This window comes from Mesoplodon densirostris, chromosome 15 (genome assembly GCF_025265405.1).
Source record: "Mesoplodon densirostris isolate mMesDen1 chromosome 15, mMesDen1 primary haplotype, whole genome shotgun sequence".
NCBI lineage: Eukaryota > Metazoa > Chordata > Mammalia > Artiodactyla > Ziphiidae > Mesoplodon > Mesoplodon densirostris.
This window is the reverse complement of record NC_082675.1, coordinates 25,595,773-25,619,379: the sequence shown is the minus strand read 5'-3', so window position 1 is coordinate 25,619,379 and position 23,607 is coordinate 25,595,773. Positions and strand designations below refer to the sequence as shown.

The 23,607-nt window shown below is 44.7% G+C and overlaps 1 protein-coding gene across 4 annotated transcripts in view; it reads right to left on the bottom strand.

Annotated features, from left to right (window-relative positions):
- The window catches only part of SPECC1L (sperm antigen with calponin homology and coiled-coil domains 1 like), a 123,933-nt gene that overhangs the window by 51,234 nt on the left and 49,092 nt on the right, over positions 1-23,607 (bottom strand). For all 4 annotated transcript variants that reach the window (XM_060118451.1, XM_060118450.1, XM_060118452.1 and 1 more), the window contains 5 exons: positions 15,487-15,560; positions 14,225-14,400; positions 9,635-9,798; positions 8,277-8,368; positions 2,178-2,268 (listed from right to left, as the gene is read on the bottom strand). In XM_060118451.1, the coding sequence (XP_059974434.1) occupies positions 2,178-2,268; positions 8,277-8,368; positions 9,635-9,798; positions 14,225-14,400; positions 15,487-15,560 (597 nt within the window). The remainder of the gene's footprint in view (positions 1-2,177; positions 2,269-8,276; positions 8,369-9,634; positions 9,799-14,224; positions 14,401-15,486; positions 15,561-23,607) is intronic.

Genomic DNA, 23,607 nt, shown 5'->3' with positions numbered 1-23,607 from the left:
CTACTCTCTTAACCAGCATGGAGAACCACGGTGGCTTTTTATGACCTAGAATCATTTGGTTGTTCTTAGTTTTGTAAGTGGTTTCTTTCCCTAGTGACTGTTTAAGATAAAAGGTTACACTATCAACAAATTCTCAGATACAAATTCACCCAAGTGTATTTCCCTCTCTCTTGTATTTGCAGTTTCAACTAAGCCCAGTTAAGGCACCAGAACAGACAGAAGTGGAGAATGTGGCTGGCACTTGCAGGCAGACTGCACACACAATGTGCCCAATGGTGTTATCATATGACCATTACCAGTAATAAAAAGAAGAGAGCCAAAAAGAGGTTTAATTCGGCAGAGCCTCAGAGACACCTAACACATTTTGTCTGTGTCTTCAATAACCTTGGCCCACAGACCTTCCACACCCACTTTCCACCCACAAAGCCAGGGTAAGAGCAAAACTAAATGGTAATCTCTGCCCAGTTTCCCAAACTTGTCCCTTCCTAAGAATCACTTGGGGTGCTTGTGAAAATGAAGTTTCCAAGCTCCCTTCCTGGAGAGTCCATGTCAGCAGATCTGAGACGAGGCCCAGGATTCCACATTTTACCAAGTGACTCAGGTAAATCATATCAACAGGTTAAGTTTGAGAAACACCACTGGTGCTGGCAAGGTTTCCCCAGTAAACCTTGTGCTGCTGTCGGCCAATCAAGATGAGTGGGGAAGGTAGCCTTGAAAGGGGAGAAGCCCCCTTCGGACATAGTAACAGAGTGAGTAGAGACAGGAGAGAGAGGCCCCGGGCACAGCACCCCTCACAGGCCAGGCAGGAGGACCGAGCACAGGAGACGGAGGAGGAGATGCAGAGTGGGCGTGAAGGACACCAGAAAGAACATCCAGGGATGGGCAGGCTCAACACGGCCAGATGCTGCCCACAGCCACTAACACCGTGGGCCACAGCAGCTCGGGTGGACAGGAGAGGGTACAAAGCTGACCACAGGGGTAAGAGAGCCTTGGGAGAGGGAGCCAAGGCCCTGAGCTAGATGTTCACGATGACCCCGACTTACACAAGGAAATAGCATCCAAGAGGTCAGCAGCAGGACCCATGACCACACACACAATCCCCGGATCCATCTGGGGGCCAGGGCGGCAACTCGGCACAGATGTAAAGGGAGACTTTAAACCATCCACACTTGTTCCCTTAGCAGGAGCACCTTCCGAGGGGAGAAAAGAGCTCAGGCCACAGCTAACACAGGAACCAGAAGCTGAAGCCGGGATGGAAGGCAAGTCTGCAGGGGCAGTGGCAACAGCACTGTCCTGGGCTCCACCGTCCCCCTTGTACACAAACTGCCCACTGAACCGCATGCCTGGCACCCCGCCGGAGCCCACAGAGCCAATCCTCTGCTTCTCTCTCCCCCACACCCGTCCAAACTGCACAGTCTCAGCCCCAGAGCCCAACTCCCACACCAGGAGCGCAGGAGGGGCCCAGCCTGCCCAGCCAGGAGGGGCCTGGGCTCCGGAAGGTGTCACACCTGCCGGGTGTCTCCACACCCACCCCAACCAAGTGTGCCTTTCCCAGCACCTGGTCCAACACCCAAAACCGTTTTTCCAAAGCACTTCAGCACCACACATAGGGAGGCAGTGGGGGAGGAGGAGGACCCCTGACCTCAAAAGGCAGAAGCCTTGGGCTCGGGTGCAGGGGCCGCCATAAAGAGCCGCGTGGAAATGGCACTCACTGAACCCCAGCTTTCAGAGGCTCACTTTCCTTTCACAAGTGACGCAGAGCACAAAGACCAAAGGAATGGGCTCTGGAGCCAGGCTGTCCGGGTCTACTGTTCCTTAACTTAAATGTCAACCTGTGTTTATGAGTTATTTAACTGTTTGAAGCCTCATTTTTCGCATCTATAAAATGGGGATAACTATACATGCCCCACGAAGAACTGTAAAAACAGGGCCTGGCAACAGTGTGGACTCCCTGTCATCCTCATGACACTATGAGAGTCATCTTCCAAGATGCATCTATTAACAACCAGTCTCCTCATCTGTAGTTAAGACGTGTTATTAGTAAACCTGTGATAAAGATGTATATCAGACTGGTAGAAATAATGTCAAGAACAAAAGAAAAACAAGTTAGTTAGCCCCAAAAGTCAGATGAATAAAAAAATTAACAACAAAAGTGAAATACTGCACACGAGATGTACCTTGAACAGGAATTTCCCCGTAGTTTGGTCTCTTATCTGACAGGGCTGTCAGGGGTTTGGATGTAGAGATTGGTCCACTTATGGAATGTCTCTGAAATCATAAGACAAACAGTGTCCAAATTAGGTTAAATTAGAGTTGGGTTTCACAGAGTAAATGTTGCAGAGAGTAAATATTTAGTTACAAATTTGCATAATTCCTTCCACACTGTTACAGTAAGACTGAAAAAAACACACACACTCCCAGAGGCATATAATGTGATCAGTATACAGTATACTATTTTTAAATGGACACAGAAAGATCCCAAATGCCCCTCACTCGCCATCAGCAAAATCCGGATGTGCTCCTTTAGTACTTGGATTGGCCATTCGTGTCCCAGTACCAAATGGATCTCACTCTGTCACCTCCTCACTAAGTCTCCAACACTGCTGCCGGGCACAACCTGGCACCTTAACTCAGCACCAGCTTGGTCACCGGCCTCCTCCCCTCCGGTCTCATACATACACATACCTACCAAATACTTGAACCCTCTCGGCTCTCCTGAGCCACCTCCCGCCACCTCTGTGTGATGCCCCAACACCACCAACTACTCACTCCCGCCCACACGGACACGCTGTTCACCAGCTCTGGGCTTGTTCTCATGCTTCTTTCCTCAGCTCTCCCAGCCCTTTTTTATCCAGCTGAATTCTGACTACTCATTCCATAGTCCCAGCAGCAATGTGTGAGACGGCCAGCCTCCCCACACCCTCACCAACACTTGATACTGGCAGTCTTCATTTTAGCCATCCCGAAGGTGCGTACTGAGATATGATGGATTTAACTTGCATTTCCCTGATGACTATGATGTTGAGCAACTTCTCATGTGTTTATTGGCCATTTGTGTATCTTCTCTTGGGAAGGGACATTTCAACTCTTTTGTCCATTATTTATTGGGTTGTCTTGAACCAAGATGACAAACGAGTCTTCTCTGAATACAAGATTTTGACAGATAAATGAATTGCAAATATATTCTCCCCAGTCTTGTCTGTCATGTTCTTAATATCAGAGAAGTTTTAAATTTTGATGCCCAAGCTATTAATTTTCTTTTATAGTTCATTTTTTTGTGTGTCTTAAGTAAATCTTTGCCTTGTCGAAGGTCATGAAGACTTTCTCTAATGTTTTCACATAGAAGTTCTGTAGTTTTAGCTTTTACATGTAAGTCTATAGTCAATTTCAATTTTTATGAATGCCGTGAGGTAAAGGTGTTTTTTTTTTTCTTTTTTTCCCATATGGATATCTAGTTGTTCTGGAATCCCGTTGAAAAGATTATCCCTCTCCCACTGAATTACCCTGGCACCTTTGTTGAAAGTCAGCTGACCTACTTCTGGATTCTCTATCTATTCTACTGATCTAAACTTATGTCAGAACCACACTGTCTTGATTACTCTAAGTGCTAACTAACATCAAGTAGTGGAAGTCCTCCAAATTTGTTCCTTTCCCCCCCCCCCCCAGATACTTTGGATATTCAGGGTCTTTTAAATTTCCACATAAATTTTACATTATACTATCAATTTCTACAAAACAGCATGCTGGGATTGTAAGTTGGATGAGTTGAATCTACAGCTCGACGTGAGGGAGAACTGCAAGATCCTAACACGACTGAGTCTTCCAACGCATGAACATGATGTATCTTCCCATTTATTACGCCTTTAACTTCTCTCAGCATTATTTTATAGTTTTCACTACAAGGTCTTGCACAATATTTTATTCAATGTATCGCTAAGTATTTCAATTTCCAATTGTTCACTGGACTGACTGAATCTAGGAGATAGCAAGAGGAATCCTCCAGACAGAAGTGAGTTTTCTCACCACCTTATCTTGTAAGGGACAGCTCATCACTTCTGCCACATTCTGTTCATGAGAAGCAAGTCACGAAGCCCAGCCAATCCTCAGAAGGAGCAGCTGACACAAGAGCACAGCAGCAGGAGGCATGGATCACTGGTAAGCAGTGCAGAGACTGCCTATCCCGTTACTAATGGATCTCCTTGATCTTTTGAGGTCATTTTTAAGGTCATTTAGGGAAGATCTAGAATAGTGTTTACTCTAGGGCTATTTAGTTCCACTTCACAGAGTGGCCACTGAGGTCTCTAATGAATGCTCCAAGTATTCAGAGAGGTTTTTCCACGGTGGTCAGTAGGAACTCAAATGATCCCTGCTCTGTGTAAACTATGGGAAGCATCTATCTGCCAGATTCCTGGTAACTGATCTTTCCTGAAGAATCGTTCTTGTCCAGCCTTGTGGGATTCAACCCATGTCTATGCGTGTGCAGACTGGCACTCAGCAAGGACTCAAAGGGAGGCCTATGCAGAGCTCTATACCTTTCCTGCGTGGCTCTCTCCTCCCAGGCACCCTGCCCCCAAATCCCAGCCCTTGTTCTCCCTGTACATTGATCTGTGTCTCCTCGGATCCAGCTGGCATTCCCTTTCCTGCTCCGTGTGGGTTCATCCTCCCTGCTCACCATCTGGAAAAGCGTGGGCCACAGTAAGACTCGGCTTTCTTAACTTTTCTCCAAAGATTTCAGTCCTGCACCACCTGTCCTACCACGTATGAATGTAACTGCTTCCTACATTTTGTCCAGCCTTCTAGCTGTCTGTGGTGGCAGAATAATCCAGCCCTTGACTCCCTCACAGCCAGAAGTGGAATTCCCACTCAGGGAGTTTTGAAAAACTAACAATCCTAATCTTAGGCCCCATTCCCCAGGGATTCTTGTTCACTGGGATGAGGCCTGGGAATCTACGTGTTTAAAAATTCCACGTGGGGGCTTCCCTGGTGGCACAGTGGTTGAGAGTCCGCCTGCCGATGCAGGGGACACGGGTTCGTGCCCCGGTCCGGGAAGATCCCACATGCCGCGGAGCGGCTGGGCCCGTGAGCCATGGCCGCTGGGCCTGCGCGTCCAGAGCCTGTGCTCCGCAACGGGAGAGGCCACAAGAGTGAGAGGCCCGCGTACCACAAAAAAAAAAAAAAAAAATTCTACGTGAACTTTTGTGCACAATCAGGTTTGAGAAGCACTGTGCTAACTAATCAAGTACTAAAAAGCTATTGAATGTGGCTTATAATTACTAGTTTTTTTTCCAAGTTAGAGAGATGACATTTTTTACCTCTTATCTTTACAAAAGTTTACAGAGTGACGCCATGAACATTAAATTTCAACTAACAAACACTATTTAGAGAAACTTCACCTTAAATCTTGCACCCTCATCTGCTTTCATTTATATCTTCAACTTTTTTTTTGCGGTACGCGGGCCTCTCACTGTTGTGGCCTCTCCGGTTGCGGAGCACAGGCTCCGGATGCGCAGGCTCAGCGGCCATAGCTCATGGGCCCAGCCTCTCCGTGGCATGTGGGATCTTCCCGGACTGGGGCATGAACCCGTGTCCCCTGCATCGGCAGGCGGACTCTCAACCACTGCGCCACCAGGGAAGCCCCAACTTTTTTTTTTTTAATGTTATTTTTGATTCTGTTTTTCTTTCTTTTATTAAATATTTATTTATTTGGTTGTGCCGGGTCTTAGTTGTGGCAGGCAGGCTCCTTAGTTGCAACATGCATGTGGTATCTAGTTCCCTGACCAGGGATTGAACCCGGGACCCCTGCACTGGGAGCGTGGAGCCTTATCCACTGCACCACTGGGGAAGTCCCTATTTTTTTTAAATTAATTAATTTGGCTGCGTTGGGTCTTCATTGCTGTGTGTGGGCTTTCTCTAGCTGCGTCGAGCAGGGGCTACTCTTCGTTGCGGTGCATGGGCTTCTCACTGTGGTGGCTTCTCATGTTGAGGAGTATGGGCTCTAGGTGCGTGGGCTTCAGTACTTGTGGCACATGGGCTCAGTAGTTGTGGCTCACGGGCTTAGGTGCTCCCTGGCATGCAGGATCTTTCCAGACCAGGCATTGAACCTGCGTCCCCTGCATTGGCAGGTGGATTCTAACCACTGCGCCAGCAGGGAAGTCCCTCTTCATGTCTCTAGAAAGTTTGATTAATCGAGTATATAAAAAGCTCATTATAGACAGAATATGGAATTCCCTTTGCTTTCCTTTCAAATTAAGAGTATAACATCTTCGGGCTTCCCTGGTGGCGCAGTGGTTGAGAGTCCGCCTGCCGATGCAGGGGACATGGGTTCGTGCCCCGGTCTGGGAAGATCCCGCATGCCGCGGAGCGGCTGGGCCCGTGAGCCATGGCCACTGCGCCTGCGCATCTGGAGCCTGTGCTCCGCAACGGGAGAGGCCACAACAGTGAGAGGCCCGCGTACCACAAAAAACAAAAAACAAAAACAAAAACAAAAAGAGTATAACATCTTCTACATAAACGTAAATGCAAAGCCACAACTTGTAACATTACAAACGCAGAGGGAGAGCACTTCTACCCTAAACTTTTCAAGCGAAAAGGTTAAAAAGTTCACTCACAAAATACACAGCCAGTAGTTAACACCTACAAAAGTCTCCGCTCAGATAAAATGTTCTCAAATCCAATCTTTTAGGGAAGAGGTGCAGCCAAGGCTACCCTAGATCACAGGGGACTGGGTTTTAGGCTACTCTCACCTACGTGGAGAAACTTCACCTCAGCTACTGTCCCCAAAGTGGCTCACAGCAAGGGCATAGTGAGAGGGCCTCCTGAGCTCGACAGTCACGCCACCTGCCCTGCTTCTGGTCTGCACTCCCACAGCGGCAAGAAGGGCACCTGTGACACTTGTTCGTGATGCGTCAGCAATGCCCTTGGGCCAGCCTGCTACAAAGTGGCCCAGAAAGAGCCACACTGCTCTGGATTCATGCCTGTGCAGACCCCTCCCACCCTGACTCTGAATCTGGGCTGGCCTACAACTTGCTTAGACCAAAATAATGGGATGGAAGTGACACAGTCCAGGTTCCCAGCCAGGTCTTAAAGGGATTTGCTAACTCCTGCTTCTAGTCTCTTGGAGCCTGAGACACCAGGCCATGAAGGAGCCTGAGAGGAAGACCACGTGGAGAGGGTGGCCCAGCCACCCTGCTGAGCCCAAGCCCAGCCCACCCTCCAGCTGAGTGCAGCTGCAGGGGTGAGCCCAGGCAAAGCCAGAGAAATGAGAAAAATAGTAAAATTGCTGTTTTAAGCCACTAAGTTTTGGGTGATCTGCAGTGCAGCAGGGGCTGAGACATGCCAACTATACAGCTGACCCTTAAACAACACGGGTTTGAACGGTGCAGGTCAACCTACATGTGTGTTTTTTCAATAGTAAATACTCCAGGTACTACACAACTTGCAGCTGGGAATCCGCAGACGTGGAAGTGCAGACACGGAGGGCCAACCATACATTCATTATACATGGATTTCTACCTATGCAGAGGGTCAGTGCCCCTAACCCCCCGTTGTTCGAGAGTTGACTGTATATTCTACTTAGAAAGTTATCTTAGTGTAGGGGTTAAAAACACCGTGTCTGAAGTCATGCCGCCCAGGCTCAAATTCCAGCTTGAACACTTCATTGTATGACCCTCAGCAAGCTGCTTAGCCCTTCTGGGCCTCAGTTTCCAGATATGAAAACTAGGGATAAGAATAATACCTAATAGGGCTTCCCTGGTGGCACAGTGGTTGACAGTTCGCCTGCTGATTCAGGGGACACGGGTTGGTGCCCCGGTCTGGGAAGATCCCACGTGCCGTGGAGCGGCTGGGCCCATGAGCCATGGCCGCTAAGCCTGCATGTCCGGAGCCTGTGCCCCGCAAAGGGAGAGGCCACAACAGTGAGAGGCCCACGTACCGCAAAAAAAAAAAAAAAAAAAGAATAATACCTAATAGCCAATAGAGGTGTCATGAGAATTAAATGAGTTAACATTATAAAGCATTGGGAACAGCGTAGAACGTATAATAAGTGTTCAGTAGTTGTTAGCTATCACTATTATTAGTGAATTTTAGAAGAATAACATACTTGACATTAACATAATTTATCTTAACTAGGAAATTTCACAGCATCCTAGGAAAACAATCACAACTGTATCCCTCAAGAGGCAGCCATTTGCCCCCCGTGCCATAGTGTAGGTGACTTTGAAGAGGACAAGCTTTCAGAAGCTGGGACCCCCAGAGCCTCCATGGTCACAGGCACTTACCTGCATGGGGGAGACGGCTGCCGCAGGGGGTGTTTTCATGGGACTTGGACTCAGAGGCGTTCGAGAAATTGCAGCTGTAGCAGGGCTGGGGACTAGAAAAACAAACACACACACAAGTAAATAATGAACACGACAAGGTGCAGTGCAAGCTTTCATAACTGCTCTCCCCTTAAGGGTTCACCTCATGAACCAGCGCTCGTGGTTCCCCTGGGAACGGGAGACGCCTCACCTCCTCAACACTCACGGCTGCTCCCTGCAGCCGTCCTGCCGTCAGGCGGACTGTCTGTTCCTGAGACTATTTGTGTTTATTTCCAACCCTGACTATGCCAGTCATTTCACTTTTGCTATTTAATTACACGGTTAAGTGCTCCATAAACCAAGGAAATCAAAGTACAAAAGCCCCAGGATGAGTGTTTCTGCAACTGCATCAGATGAGAAGTCTGGCGTGCAGTTCACGGCATACTAAATGAAGGAATGCCGGGCTCTGCTCATCTTTCCTCACCTCCTCCTAAGGAGCTTGTCACTTCCCTCCACACGGATTTTCACACGTATTTCATTTAGTGCAATTAAATGTGTGTAATTGTCTGCTCACATGTCAGTCTCCCTCTCTAGACTGAATTGTTCAAAAGTAGGATCCTGGGAATTCCCTAGCAGTCCAGTGATTAGGACTCAGCACCTTTGCTGCTGGGGCCCGGATTCGATCCCTGGTTAGGGAACTAAGATCCTGCAAGCCTCATGGCGCAGCCAGAAAAAAAAAAATTAAATTAAAAAACGAAGAGGAGGCCACTGAATGAGCAGTGGCTGGTGTGCCCCCAGTGATGGAGAGCAGAGCAGGTGTGGGTGCGGGAGGCCAGACCAAGAGGCCTTGCTAATGGGTCAATGTCAAGGTAAGGAAGGAGGATTGAAGGAAGAGGGAAGATTCCGAGATTTCTGGCTTACGTGACTGGGTGGAATGGTGCTGCCATTCACATGGGGAAAGATGGAAGTTAAGGGACAAGATCTGGTTTCGGACGTGAGAAGATGTCTGGGAGACACCTGGGTGTCAGTGTCAAGTAGCATCTGAATACACTGGGCCTGAGGAGTTCAGAGCAAGGGAGAGGGCTGAAGTCCCACATCTGGAAGTTCTCAGGCATGGAGAAGACACACATGCATGGGGTAAGGCCCAAGTCTGACTCCGAGATCTCTGAGGCTGAACAGATCCCAAATCTCCTGTTAAAATCCACCTTGCAGGAAGACTAACTCACTAACATCATATGAAATGTGATGAGACTCAGAGTAAGATGGTAAAGAACATCAACTAGAACAGAGAACATGTGGTACATGAACACGACCGCCCGCTAGGGCACGACTGGTGTTACCTTGAGACGCACTGTCGAACGACTTTATGAGGGTTTTCACCGTAGGGGTCGGCTCGGAGGAAGTCGAGGACCTTCTACTCAGCCCCATCCCCTGCCTCAGGGCTGCCAAGTCTCTCTCAACAGCATTCATGTAGTTATACACCCGGCCACGCTCCTCCTCTTGCCTGAAAACAATACTGAAATCAGGGCATTTCTGTATACATACTAGAAAATACACATTTCCCCTTCTCAACTGAGAAGTATTAAAAAGTATCAGTTAAAAACAAGAAAATAGTATCAGTTGAGCTGAGTAAATTACCTGGTCTAATATTCTTATCTGCTTGGTGAATTCCAGGAAATGATACTAAAATTTTTATATCAGGTTATCCTAACTAGGTTAAGTAACCATTAGTTTCCATTTTCATTTGTGTAAGTGTAAGGTGAGAACATCAGTAATCAATTAGCAGTAAAATGGGAGGTGGGCTCAGAACTGGGGACTGTAAGGTTCTGTGCTGTGGAGAAGGCCCTTCCCAGGAGAGTGAGTCTGGGAATTCACAGCACATGCAGACAATTGATACCTGCTCTATCTAACATGCCATGCACAGGCATGGAAATACAAAGAAATGAAATCAAAGCCCATACTCTTAAATTTTTTTAAAAAATGGTATAGTCACCAAATAGAATTTCTACACAAGGAGAGGGGGGAAAGCCTGGACCCATATTGGTAACATGAATCTCCTACATGTTCAGTGTGAGTCAACTAAAAAAATCAATTCCACTTCATTTCTAAAAAGCTCTCATTCACTAAGCAAACACTAAAGTTTACATCTGGAAAGAGATTTCAGCTGCAGAGTTTGCATGTGTCATATAACTACAAGCCAGTTCATACTGTACAAAAATTAAGCCAGTCCTTAGGAAAATTAGTCTTTGGTGGCCATTTGGCTCTTATGACAGAGTTTTTATTTGCCAAAATGCCTCATGCTTGGAAGTTTTAATAAAGAATGTACGATAGCCGTTATCCAACTTTTTGGTCTTAGAGCCCTTTTCCACTCTTAAAAACTATTGAGGACCCCAAAGAGCTTTTGTTTATGTGGGTTACAGAGATTGACGTTTACCATATTAAATATTTTAAATATTTAACTCATCTAAAAATATAAATAAACTCAGGGCTTATTAACATAATTAACATATTTTTATGAAAAACAACTGTTTTCCAAAACAAAAAAATTAATAAGAAGAATAGCAATGTTTTTATTTTTAAAATTTTTTTAAAAAAAATTTATTTACTTATTTGGCTGCACTGGGTCTTAGTTGCGGCATGTGGGATCTAGTTCCCTGACCAGGGATCGAACCTAGGCCCCCTGCATTGGGAGCGTGGAGTCTTAGCCACTGGGCCAGCAGGGAAGTCCTTAAAATAGCAGCGTTTTAACATTTCTGTACATCTCTTTAATGTTTGGCTTAATAGAAGACTGTCAGATTCTCATTTCTTCTGTATTCAATCTATTGTGACATGAAAAAAAGCAGGCCTCACACAGATGTGTAGTTGGAAAAGGGAATTATATATATATATATTTTTTTTCTTTTAATAAATTTATTTTATTGATTTATTTTTTTGGCTGCACTGGGTCTTTGTTGCTGCACGTGGGCTTTCTCTAGTTGCGGCAAGCAGGGGCTACTCTTCATTGTGGTGCGATGCTTCTCATTGCAGTGGCTTCTCTTGTTGTAGAGCACAGGCTCTAGGCACACGGGCTTCATTAGGTGTGGCTCACAGGCTCTAGAGCACAGGCTCAGCAGTTGTGGCGCACGGGCTTAGTTGCTCCGCGGCATGTGGGATCTTCCTGGACCAAGGATCAAACCCGTGTCTCCTGCATCAGCAGGTGGATTCCTAACCACCGCGCCACCAAGGAAGTCCAGGGAAGTATATTTTAATGATATTAAAACAGATAACTATGGCTATTCTTCTTTGATAAACATTAAAACACAGTAAGTGGTAGTAACTTATAAGTTAGTTAAAATGTGGAATCTGAAACCATATGAATGAATGAAATTTTCCTACTCTGTCCACCTTGCACTTTTAACGCATATGGATCCTTTACCCACACAGGATTGGGTGACATCATGCCCTGGTCATACGGAAAATACTGGTTCACAGAGTTACACAGATTTTCCAAGTGTCGATGCCTGTCATTAAACAATTCATTCTTTAAAAATCTCATTAATATCACTAGGGATCTCATCAGGAAACTCTTTATGGGAAGCTGCTGAACTTGCAATGGCAGATACAAGTCTTCCAAAATCCTAACATTCACTTAAAAGCCCATGTTTTATCATTGGTACCAAACACTGTTAGTTGCTTTCCTTGAAGTGACAGGCTCCCTTAATCATTTTCAAGAAATATCCACCAAACACTAAAGTCTGAATACCAATAGCTTGTGTCAGTCATTCTCAAGTAAAAATCTTCACTCCATGAAAAAGGAAAACAGCACAAACTACAGTGACACACAGTGCTCTCTTCCAGACTGCCGCACACCTGGGCACACAGCTGCAGATGCAGCAGCAGCTCCTTAGGCAACTTCCCACCCATCTCATAGGACCTTAAAAAGAATACAATAGGGGGAGCTTCCCTGGTGGCGCAGTGGTTAAGAATCCGCCTGCCAAGGCAGGGGACACGGGTTTGAGCCCTGGTCCAGGAAGATCCTACACGTCGCGGAGCAATGAAGCCCGTGCGCCACAACTACTGAGCCTGCGCTCTAGAGCCCGCGTGCCACAACTACTGAAGCCCGCGCGCCTACAGCCCCGTGCTCTGCAACAAGAGAAGCCACTGCAATGAGAAGCCCGCGCACCGCAATGAAGAGTAGCCCCCGCTCGCCACAACCAGAGGAAAGCCCGTGCGCAGCAACAAAGACCCAACACAGCCAAAAAAAAAAAAAAAGAATACAATAGGGGACTTCCCTGGCAGTCCAGTGGTTAAGACTTCGCCCTCCAATGCAGGGGCTGCGGGTTCAATCCCTGGTCAGGGAGCTAAGATCCCATATGCCTCACGGCCAAAAAACCAAAACATAAAACAGAAGCAATATTGTAACAAATTTGATAAAGACTTTAGAAAAAAATTGATCCACATCAAAAAGAAATATTAAAAAAAAAAAAAGAATATACTCAAGGACCAAGACAGAGTGACGTTACTAATTTACTGCTTCACCAAGGACATCTGTAAGGGAACCTGCATTTTGAAAATGCGAGTGGCTCGTGGGGAAGAGCACAATGACCACAAGTACGATCTGGTGCAAAGGCCTTGATCCATCAATTGCTGTCCACCATCTGTGCAAAAAGTCAACACAGTGAAGAGGGCAAACAGCACATCAGCATTATTATGAAAACAGTTTGACCTCGGAGAGCCCCTGAAAGGGCCCTGGGGACCCCTGGGTCTGCAGACCTCACTCTGAGAACTGCTGCTCTACACAATGCTACTTCTCTCGGGGGCACATCCTTTAAGTATGTGTCTCAAACACTGACAGGCTCTCGGGAGCCAGTGGAACAAGTCTCTCAGAGTAGAATTTCAGTCACTTGGGCTACCTTTCAAATGGAGCATTTCTATTTATTCAGTGGTACAAAGGAGGAAGGGTAATGTACTAGTGGAGAAATAATAATCTTCCAACTCATTCCTCCGTGTTCTGCTTATTAAAGAAGCCAAAGAAAAATGGTTTAACAATACTTCCCACTGGGCATCCACTAGACCTAGGCAACAATAAAATAAGACAGCTTTTCCAAGTTGGCCTGTTAAATATTTTTCTAAATTTTTTACCTAGGGCTGCTTAAGAATTGTTCAAAGTAATGGATAATCAAATTCTTCACAATAACCTCAAACTCTACTGATACTTAATAAAAATCTCAAAAACCACTCTCCTCTGCTCACAGATAGAATCTCACTAGGAACTCAGAGCACATCATCTGAGACTTTTCACGGGTTTCCAAAGAGCTGTATGTTAAATGGGAAAATACCTGTGTGTATTAAGCATAAGACAACTCCTCAAGCAAGCGGTGGAGAGAAATCAGCCTGCATTCTTCACTCGGGTCTCTAAAATACCTGCTAATGGACATTGGCCGTGGCCCTGAGCGCCATCCAGGGGTGTCTCACTTCAGCCCTACAACAACTCTGTGACACAAGCAGGACTGTGTCCACTGCAGAGACAAGCAAACTAAGGGCCTGAGCGAGCCCTCACAGCCAGCAGAGGCAGAGCTGCACGGGACCGAGTCTGTCTGCCTCCAGGGTCCACGTCTTCCGGGAGGAGTACAACCCAAAGAATAGCAACGGGCTGGGACGGAGGACAGAGGACTGGCGGGAACCACAATGGACCACATGCCAGCGGCCACTCCAACCCCTCTAGAGTTGTTGACTATGGACACTGACAACAGCTCTGAAAGGCCACAGAGACCACACTACTTTACAGGGGTCACAGAGTGAGGCCAGAAAAGGTGAGTAACTTCCACTGGACCCAAACTCAATCACACCAGTGTTAAGCCTATGTTCTTTCCATAAAACCACATCACAGAACCGTGACTCAAGTGCTCCCTACTGAAACATAAGTACAGAGCTGGTTTCTCAAAACATACTTGCGTGACTTTATTTCCTCCAATTCTTTTGTGAGTTTCTCATTTTTTTCTTGAGCCTCATGTAATCGGCGCTTCAGATCACCAATCTCCTCTTGGGCTTCAGATTTAATGTCATTTGCGATGACCACCGCCGTCTGGAGATCAGCCTGAAACTGCCGCCATTCTGCTGATTCTTCCTACATTAAAAAACTAAACTTTTATTTCCAAAAGAGAGCAGTAAAAACTTATTTTAAAGCAATAAAATGTGTTTATGATTAGATTGCTGTAATGCACTATCTCAAATGATGACTAATTTCTTTTAAATCCCAGAGAATTGCTATTACCTATTTATAACAGAAAACGTAATTATTTTTGGTGAACGTGTTCTTAGTGAGGAAAAGAGTTTCCAGTTGATCTGCCTACTGAGGCATCAGGCACTCAGGGTGCTCACTATTAACAATGATAATGTCAAGCCTCCCTTCCTCATGGCAGGTATCAAAGTTAGTCTTACGAAAACAAACACAGCATCCAAAATGTATCTCTGAAAAGCTCTAGAAGGTAGATAAATGGTGTGTGAACCATACTGAAAGATTTTACAGGGAAAAACTATAAATATCCTGACACCAAAAACTAACAGGAAAAAAAAAATCAAAAGTAAAGGAAAAGGAAGAGGAAGCCAGAAGAAAAACACTGAATTTAATGTAGGCAGACAAAAAATCACACAAAGAGAGGAGCTGAGGACCTGTACAGCCTGCTGCTTCCCGCAGCCTCCGTGGCCAGGCATGCTCCCCAGGGAAGCCCCTCTCCCAGAGCTACAGCTGCTGGCTGGGCCCAGTGCCCACCACCCCAAGGCAGCCTGAGCAACTGACGCACAACCCAAACTACAAGTCCAGCTTCCCTGACCCTCTGCATAAGAGCATTGCTGCCGTCGGCAGGCTGATCAAATCCACAGAAGACAGAAAACTCACAAGAAAAGCAGCTTAGTTTGGGAGGCTTCATAATCCAGAGCTAATAAACTTTCTTTCCAAAATATAATACTCACTTCCTAAATCCCTCTTTCTGAAGTTACCACTCATCAATTACTAGTACAATCTTGCAACCAGAATCTACTACCAGTCCCACTCTGAAGTGAGGGCAGTAGCTTTCTGCCCAAAGCCCAGTGGGCTCAGTATTGTAACAGTATCTGAAGCTTCAGATGAAGGAGAGTGGGGTAAACGACACCAAAGTGCTCAACTTTCAGAAAACTGTGCTTTCTAATGAGATAATGTGAAGATTTATCTTACCCGAAGTCGCCTGTGGAGTGTCTTGATTTCTCTTTCCATGTCATGTTTTTGGTCCTGGAGTTTTTTAACTGTATCTGTTCGAAAGGAATAATATAAAGGGAGGAGGTACTTAAATATGACATTCAGAAAGTCATCCTGCCCAAAGACTTTTTGTTTTTAATACAAAACTTTAAAAGGAAAAAGGAATGTCCAATCCAAGTATAAACTAGTATTACTTTGTAAGGAACATATCAAATTTAAATCACAACTTCTGGATGACTTCCTTCCTCAGCGTCTTAATTCTGAAACAAAAAGTTAAGTAAAATCAATTGTTAGAAACACACACACATTGTTGGCTCATAACCAATCAAAACAACACTGACTGCAATTAAAATGGGAGATTTTAATCAAAAGGGTTATTAATCTAAAGTATTTTTGTAAGCATCACTTACTTTACATGCTGGAATAAATTCCAGAAAGTGGTGAATTAGTAAAATGTTTACAAACTTAATTATTTAATAACTTGGGGGAGGTGCTATTTAATTCTACGCAGCGTCTTTCACAAAATAAAGGATTAAGTAAATCAATTTCTCAAATTATTTCTCGCATAATATGAATTTCCTTCCAACAATGTCATGCACTGTGAACATCTGATGAGCACCACTAATATGCAAAGGCTGATCTAGACAGAGTGGGGCTGCAAAGATGAAGACACAGCCAAGGCCAGTCCCCTGCGATCCAGAAATGTACAAGGAAGTCCCCTTCTATTTGGAGGTTCTGCTCAAAAACCCCTGCATCAGGGGAAATGCCTGGGGAGGGCGCCATGCTGGTGCTGCTGCCCAGCACCTCCCCACGGCTGGTCACTCCGACAGCTCAGGAACCCATCACTGTCTCTCTGGTTAAGCACCAGAGCAGGCACTTACACCTGGTGACAAACCCTCTGACTTCACTGACGCCCCCTTGCAGCAGAGCCCTGTCCTTTCTGTGTTCCGACTCTGCCCTACACAGCCTTGTTGCTGCCACTGCCAACAGGGGTGCGTTTCTTCACCCAGAGGCTGAGCACACCTCAGAGCCAGGAGCCACATGCCGAGGTCGCAGCCCCAGCACAGGTAGGCCTGTAGAGTAGAGCAAGTGTGTAAGTGCACAAGCTAATGGAAGCAGAAGAGAAAGCAATCCTAAGGTCATTACCTAGCATCAAGTGTTTCAATATTCCATTGCCAGAACTTAACTGTTTATTGTCAGGGATGTCAAACCATGGACACTGGTGTTTCTGAGTAAACATTCCCCCTACTCCTTACACGTAGCAGAGGGAACCCAGGCGCAGCCAACACCTGTGTGCAACAACATGTACCCAAAACACTTCTTAGGCTGTTAGCTTCCAATCAAGAACCTGAAGTATGAGCAGGCTGATGCTTTTTCTGAGACTGCTCCACGTCTTCCTCCTCCGAATTCCTGAGAAATCTGCTCTGCTGAAACCTCTGAAACCTTAATTCAATGTTGATACATTTGTGTTCTGACATTTTTAAAAGGCATGAATTCACTTCAGTAACAATATAAAGTCTAGAATATTTATAACAATTATACGTGTAATGATTACTATAAATATATAATAATGGTATGTTTTCTAAAGCTGAATAAAAATAAATGAGGGGCTTCCTTGGTGGTGCAGTGGTTAAGAATCTGCCTGCCAATGCAGGGGTCACAGGTTCGATCCCTGGTCCAGGAAGATCCCACATGCGCGGAGCAACTAAGCCCGTGTGCCACAACTACTGAGCCTGAGCTCTAGAGCCCACAACTCACAGCTACTGAGCCCGAGTGCTGCAACTACTGGAGCCCGCGAGCCTAGAGCCCGTGCTCCGCAACAATAGAAGCCACCACGATGAGAAGCCCAAGCACTGCAATGAGGAGTAGCCTCTGCTCGCTGCAACTTGAGAGCCCGCGTGCAGCAACGAAGACCCAAAAGCAGCCCAAAATAAAATGAATAAATAAAATTTAAAAATAAATAAATGAGGACTTCCCTGGTGGCACAGTGGTTAAGAATTCGCCTGCCAATGCAGGGGACATGGGTTTGAGCCCTGGTCCAGGAAGATCCCACAAGCTGCGGAGCAACTAAGCCCCTGTGCCACAACTACTGAGCCTGCGCTCTAGAGCCCACGAGCCACAACTACTGAGCCCGCGTGCTGCAGCTACTGAAGCCCGTGAGCCTAGAGCCCGTGCTCCACAACAAGAGAAGCCACCGCAATGAGAAGCCCATGCACCACGATGAAGAGTAGCCCCCACTCACTGAAGCTAGAGAAAGCCCACACGCAGCAATCAAGACCCAATGCAGCCAAAATAATAATAATAATACATAAATTTTAAAAAGATTAAAAAAAATTTTTTAATTAAAAAATGAGATAAAACATGGGTGGAAAAAAATGGCCATTTTTGGTAGCTAGTAGTCAATTTTCTCCCATTCATCACCCCAAAATTATTCCAAAAAGTTAGGGCCTATGAAATAAAAAGTTAATTAATTACTTTTCGTCAGTAATTCAACAAACTGCTCATAAGTACCTACTTTGTATCAGACTTTTTTACAAGCTGCATGAGATATAAGGGAAAGGAAAAAAGGTACAGTTCCTACCCTTTTAGAGACAGAAAAGAGGATGTTTTCATATGCAAAGGATTAAACTTTAAAAGTCTGTCTCTACACAAGCTGCTTCAGACCTCATTAAACCTGGAAACTTAACGGGCAAACGGGCCACCCAATTTGGCTGAGGGCAAAGTGGACAAGCAGGTGAGTGAGTGAGTCCAATACCCTGACCCAAACCTCCAGAGGAAGGGATGACTCTGGAACCAGCAGGGAACTTGGCTCCGTATGACCTACATGTAGATGAAATCAGGGTCTTGGGGATATTACCAGACATAGACAAGGAATAAGGACAGAAGGTAAAATATTTCTAGTGTGGAAAACACTAGGGGTTACACCTTTCATTTACACTATATTTATGTACAAAAAATATTTTATTATTAAAACAAGCAAACAAAAAAATGTGTAATTTCTCCTCTGCTGAAAATTCTTTGCCTCTTCTTCTGGTCACAAAGGACCTACCTAGGTAACTTACATGAGACAGATGACAGCAAATCTCGCTGCAGCCCACTTTAACATCTGGTGCCTTGATTCCCAGGTGACATTTTAAGCCACATGGCCATCTTAGACTGATCATAAAATCCCAAATTTCATTCATTTATTTTGTTCTTATCCTTTTCTCACCAACCTCTACATTCATGGCCACAGAATTCACAAGATCACTACTCTTAAAGGACATTCTTTTACCCTCAGCACTACGTATTTATTGTTGGCATGTCTTCTTTTAAACAGAAGGGAAGCTGGCAGCCAGTGGACATATTCAGGCCGAATAAAGCGCACTTCAAGCGTCTCCAGGGAATTTGATTTAAACTTTACAAAAGCATTAAAAGTGACAACAAGCTTTTCCTCCCTGGAAACAAAGACGTCTATGCTCCAGTTCTCGCTGTGAAGAGGCTTAGCAAACAGCCGCCTCTCCCAGTGACCAGTCACACAGGGCAGCTTAGCCTGCAACTCTGGGGCCTCTAAATGCAGTTTCCTTCCTCAAAGCCTTAAGTGTGAGAGACACTGCCATCTACTGTCTTCAACTCACATGCAACATTAAATTCCATCAAAGAACAGAAGAACTACTATGACCTCATTTTTTAAATTATAAATTATAACTCAATTTTACAATGTTACCTTTATTCTAGAAATCAGGTCAATTTCTATTCTCATTGTTATTAGTCCAACTTTGCTCTGAACAATTCTGGGCACTGCCCTGCCCATTTAATAATGAGGTTCATAATCTTTTTCACCACCAAGACCTATCATCACCAACAAAACCAGAACCATCAACCAGGCCTCCATGCTGGTTCCAGTTACAGGCCAATCACTCCTGAGGGTGTCACTGGGCAGCTACCATGGCACAGGATCTACCTACGACCCTTGGGGTATAAAGTAATGAAAGTTCCACCAATCTTTCCTGCCCTCTGAATCCCAGAAAACCCTTAGGGTACAGATACCCGAGTACTCAAGTCAGACTCCTGCACCTAGTCAAGCACCTCCAACTGCCATCACGTACAGTTTTTAGAGGAAGGGAAAGGACCAGAGGAACCTATCAGTTAAAGCTCCACACCTCAGGGGCAGGGGAACAAGGCAGGTGGTGTATCCAACAACCAGACCACAGCTTTACTCCCAAACCAGAACTCCTGATGCAGGAAGAGGACACACATGAGTTTCAAATAAACCATTTACTATTTTTATTTGTTTTTTTTTTTTTTTAATTTTTTGGCCGCACCGCATGGCATGCAGAGGATCTTAGTTCCCAGACCAGGGATCAAACCCGTGCCCCCCTGCAGTGGAAGCAGAGTCTTAACCACTGGACCGCCAGGGAAGTCCCTGTCTCTGTTTTTTAATTTTTATTTTACTCATTTTTATCCCCCTCCAAAAAAGTGAATATAACTTTTACCCCTTGATTCTAAAAGTAATGCACGCTCACAGTAACAAGTCTGGAAAACAGAAAATAGTGACAAAAATAAGATTACCTAGCATTTATATTTGGCATATATCTTTCCAGATTCCATATATGTGTGTATTATTTTTAAAGAAAAATGAAATTATACTATTTATACTGCTTCACAAGCCCTTCCACTAAGCAGTAGATAGTGGACACCTTTATCAATAAATACAGACCTGCAGCACCATTTTGATGGCCATGATAGATGGCCATCAATTGGTTGGCCATCAATGGCTATCAATTGGATATATCATGATTTGTCTCAGCAACCTCCTATTAATGAACAGCCAGAAGGGTTCCAATTTTTGTTATAAACACTGTGTCTTTACGGTTTTTCAGATGTTACTTGAAGACACATTTCTAGAAGTAGAAGAAGTGAAGGACCATTTGAAACTATCAACAGGATCCAAGTCAATCCATTAGAAGGTTCTAGCTCAAGAATACAGAATTTTTTTTTGAGAAGTCACCAAGTTAGAGAATTTACAGTACAGAATACACTGAAATCGGTATTTCTTAGGGAACACCATTATGCCTGGCTACAATTTCAGTGTAATGTTGTATTTAAAACTTTTATGGTTTTAATTACAGAAGTAATATACTCAGCTCATCCTCTATGCGACTTGCCTTATTTTGTGCACACATTTCTCTGTGCCTTGTTTATCTTGGCTGATGAAAAAGCAGCCACAGTAGGGATGTGCTGGGCACATGGGTTATTAACTAGATCTCGACTTCTGAAAATACAGGTAGCTTCCAAGTTTCTGTGGTAACCAGCAACTCTGCAGCAAGCATCCACATCTATGTATACATTTGCAAACTTGTAAGAATGTTTCTGAAGAGCAGGTTTCTGGAAGTGGATTGCTAAATTACTGTTGTACTTGAAAAATTATGATCAATACTCCAAAAAAGCTGCAGTATATGAGAGGACCCTTTCTCCTCTCTTACACCTTAGCAATCTTTTGAATTTTTCACACCTGCGTCTTGTTTTGAGTTTCTTTGCTTTTTTAAAAGTCAAGCATCTTTTTGTGTCTTTTTCTGACTTATCCATTCATAAACTTAATTTAGCTAATGGGTTATTCTAGTCTTATTGATGTACAGAATCTCTTTACATATTTGACATGCATTATAAATATTTCTCTCAATGTCATTTATTTCTGGCAATTTGCTGAATTGAAAATTTCAATTATACATAGTCAAATATAAGACTTTTTTCCATTAAGGCTTCCAAGTATTCTACCTTCCAGGCTTTTCTCATCACAGAATTACACAGCTTTCCTCTATTTCCTCCTGCTCCTTCTCTAATCTCAAGCCACCTTTGCTCACCACTGTCGCTTATGTTCCATGTATCAGGATGTCAGGCCCTAGCCCCAATCTTGGGAACTACAGAGGGCAGGAAAAGGGCAGGACTTAACTGCAAGCATGCACAGAGCATTACTATGTAGACACTAAGTGGTTGATAAGGTCGCAACCGAGCCAGACCTGAGGTCTCGCTGGTGTCACTACTCGTAATACCAGTCAGCTTTGGTTTGCTGGGCAAGTTATTACCTTTATTTTGGGGGATTCAGTTGAGCTGCTTCTTTCTGCTGTTTCTCCCTTAAGCTCTTCTAAGGTGTTAAATGTCTAATAAGTCCTGGCTGGTCTTTCTTACTTGCCAAGAATGATTAGCATCAGTGACTCCTGCATGCTTCTCAACAGAACAAACGGCTAAAGGCTCTGCTGATGACACGAGCCTGCAGGGTGGGTGGGGCCCTCTGGATGTACAAGATGGAAGGGTGGCTTCTGCTGAGGCAACAGGTGTATGTGTGTGTATCAGTTTCACTGCCGGGCCAAGCTGCCTTTCCCTCTGGGTGGTCTTCTCTTTAAGACAACAGGGCAGGCTGCAGTTACTCCTGGCACAGTGTGAAGGTCGTGCTGGGAGTCCCTGGCACCATATTCCCACCTTACTTAGAGGTGAGCGCAGCAGCAGCCTGGGGGCAAACACCAGAGACAGCCCCGACAGAGGAGGGGGCGGTACAGCGCAGCAATCCCTTACACTGTGGCCTGAGACTGCTGCTGGCCCTGGGGCCCTACGATCCCTGACGTGGAGGTTTCAGTGTCCCCATCCCCAGAGCTCTGCTGGGAACATTATTATTCAGAGCTTTAGTGTTCTCCTAAACTGCAGAATGTTCTATTCTGATTGATTTCTCTGCAGCCAATTCCATCAGCTTTCTATAAAGTATTCCAGAAATTACCCCAAATTGCTGACCTACTGATAGAACTCTTCCCCTGTTTTCTATCTTTGCTCAAGCTCATTGTAATTTTTATATCTCTCCCGCCATGTCACTTGGACTTTGGAAGGGAAAGGAAGTATGTATGATCTCAGGCCATCATCTTGAACTGGAAGTCTTAACAGTAGTTACTGAGTGACTTTTTACATCAAATCTTTCCAGCTCAGATGCTGTTGAGAAGTACCGCAGGCCAGATCTACGCAGTACAGCACTGATGTTCTCTGGGCGGCCGCCTGGACTCCCAACTACATGATACACCTGTGATACTGTCCCACAGATATCACTGATACTCTACTCATTTTTTCCAATCTTTTTTCTCTCTGGATAATGTCTACTGATTGGTTTTCAAGTTCACTGGCTCTTCTGTATCTCTAATTTGTTGTTTAAATGACTCTGTAACTTGTTATATTAGCTGTTTAATTTTCTAGTTCCAGAATACCTACTAGGTTCTTCTTTTTTTTTTTTTTACAGTTTTTATTTCTCTGTGGAGATCTGCTATTTGTTTGTCATGACGAGCATATTTTCCTCTACGCCCTGAGTACAGTTACAGTAGCTGTTTTAAAATCCTGTCCATTAATACCAAAGTCAGAGTCGCTTTGGGGTAAATGAGGAGTGACTGCCGATGGGTGCAGGATTTCTTTAGGGGATGATAAAAAAGTTCTAAAATTGACTATGGTGATGGTTTCATCCACAGAAGAAAATCTCAATTTCCCAATTAATAGTATTCCCTGTCATCGAGTCCCCTATACCAAGTGTTGACTTAGCATCAATCCCAAATGCTAGAATTCTCTAGGAAGAAAATTAACTCCTATCAGACTATGGAGATGTAACAAATTATAACGCATAAAACTTGTTTGGATCCCAGTCCCTATGAAAAACTATAAAGGACATTTTGGGGACAGCTGGGAAAATCTTCACATGGGGTATTAGATGATGCTAAGAAATTACGACTAATTTTACTAGATGTGATAACGGCATTGTGGTTTCGAGGAGGATGTTTAGAAGGTGCATGCTGAAATATTTAGAAGTTAAGTATCATGAAGTCCACAGCTTACTGCCAACTAGTTCAGTTAAACACACACATACAGAAGGCGAACACTGCAAAATGTTACCAACTGTCACATCCAGGTAGGAGGTGCTAACTACCACACTACCCTCACACTATTTCTATACATTTCAACTTTTCATTTCAAAAAACTGGGGAGAGAAACTACATGGCTAAAAAAAAATTTATTAAGGCTTTTCAGCCTTTTTTTTTTTTTTTTGCAGTACATGGGCCTCTCACTGCTGTGGCCTCTCCCGCTGCGGAGCAC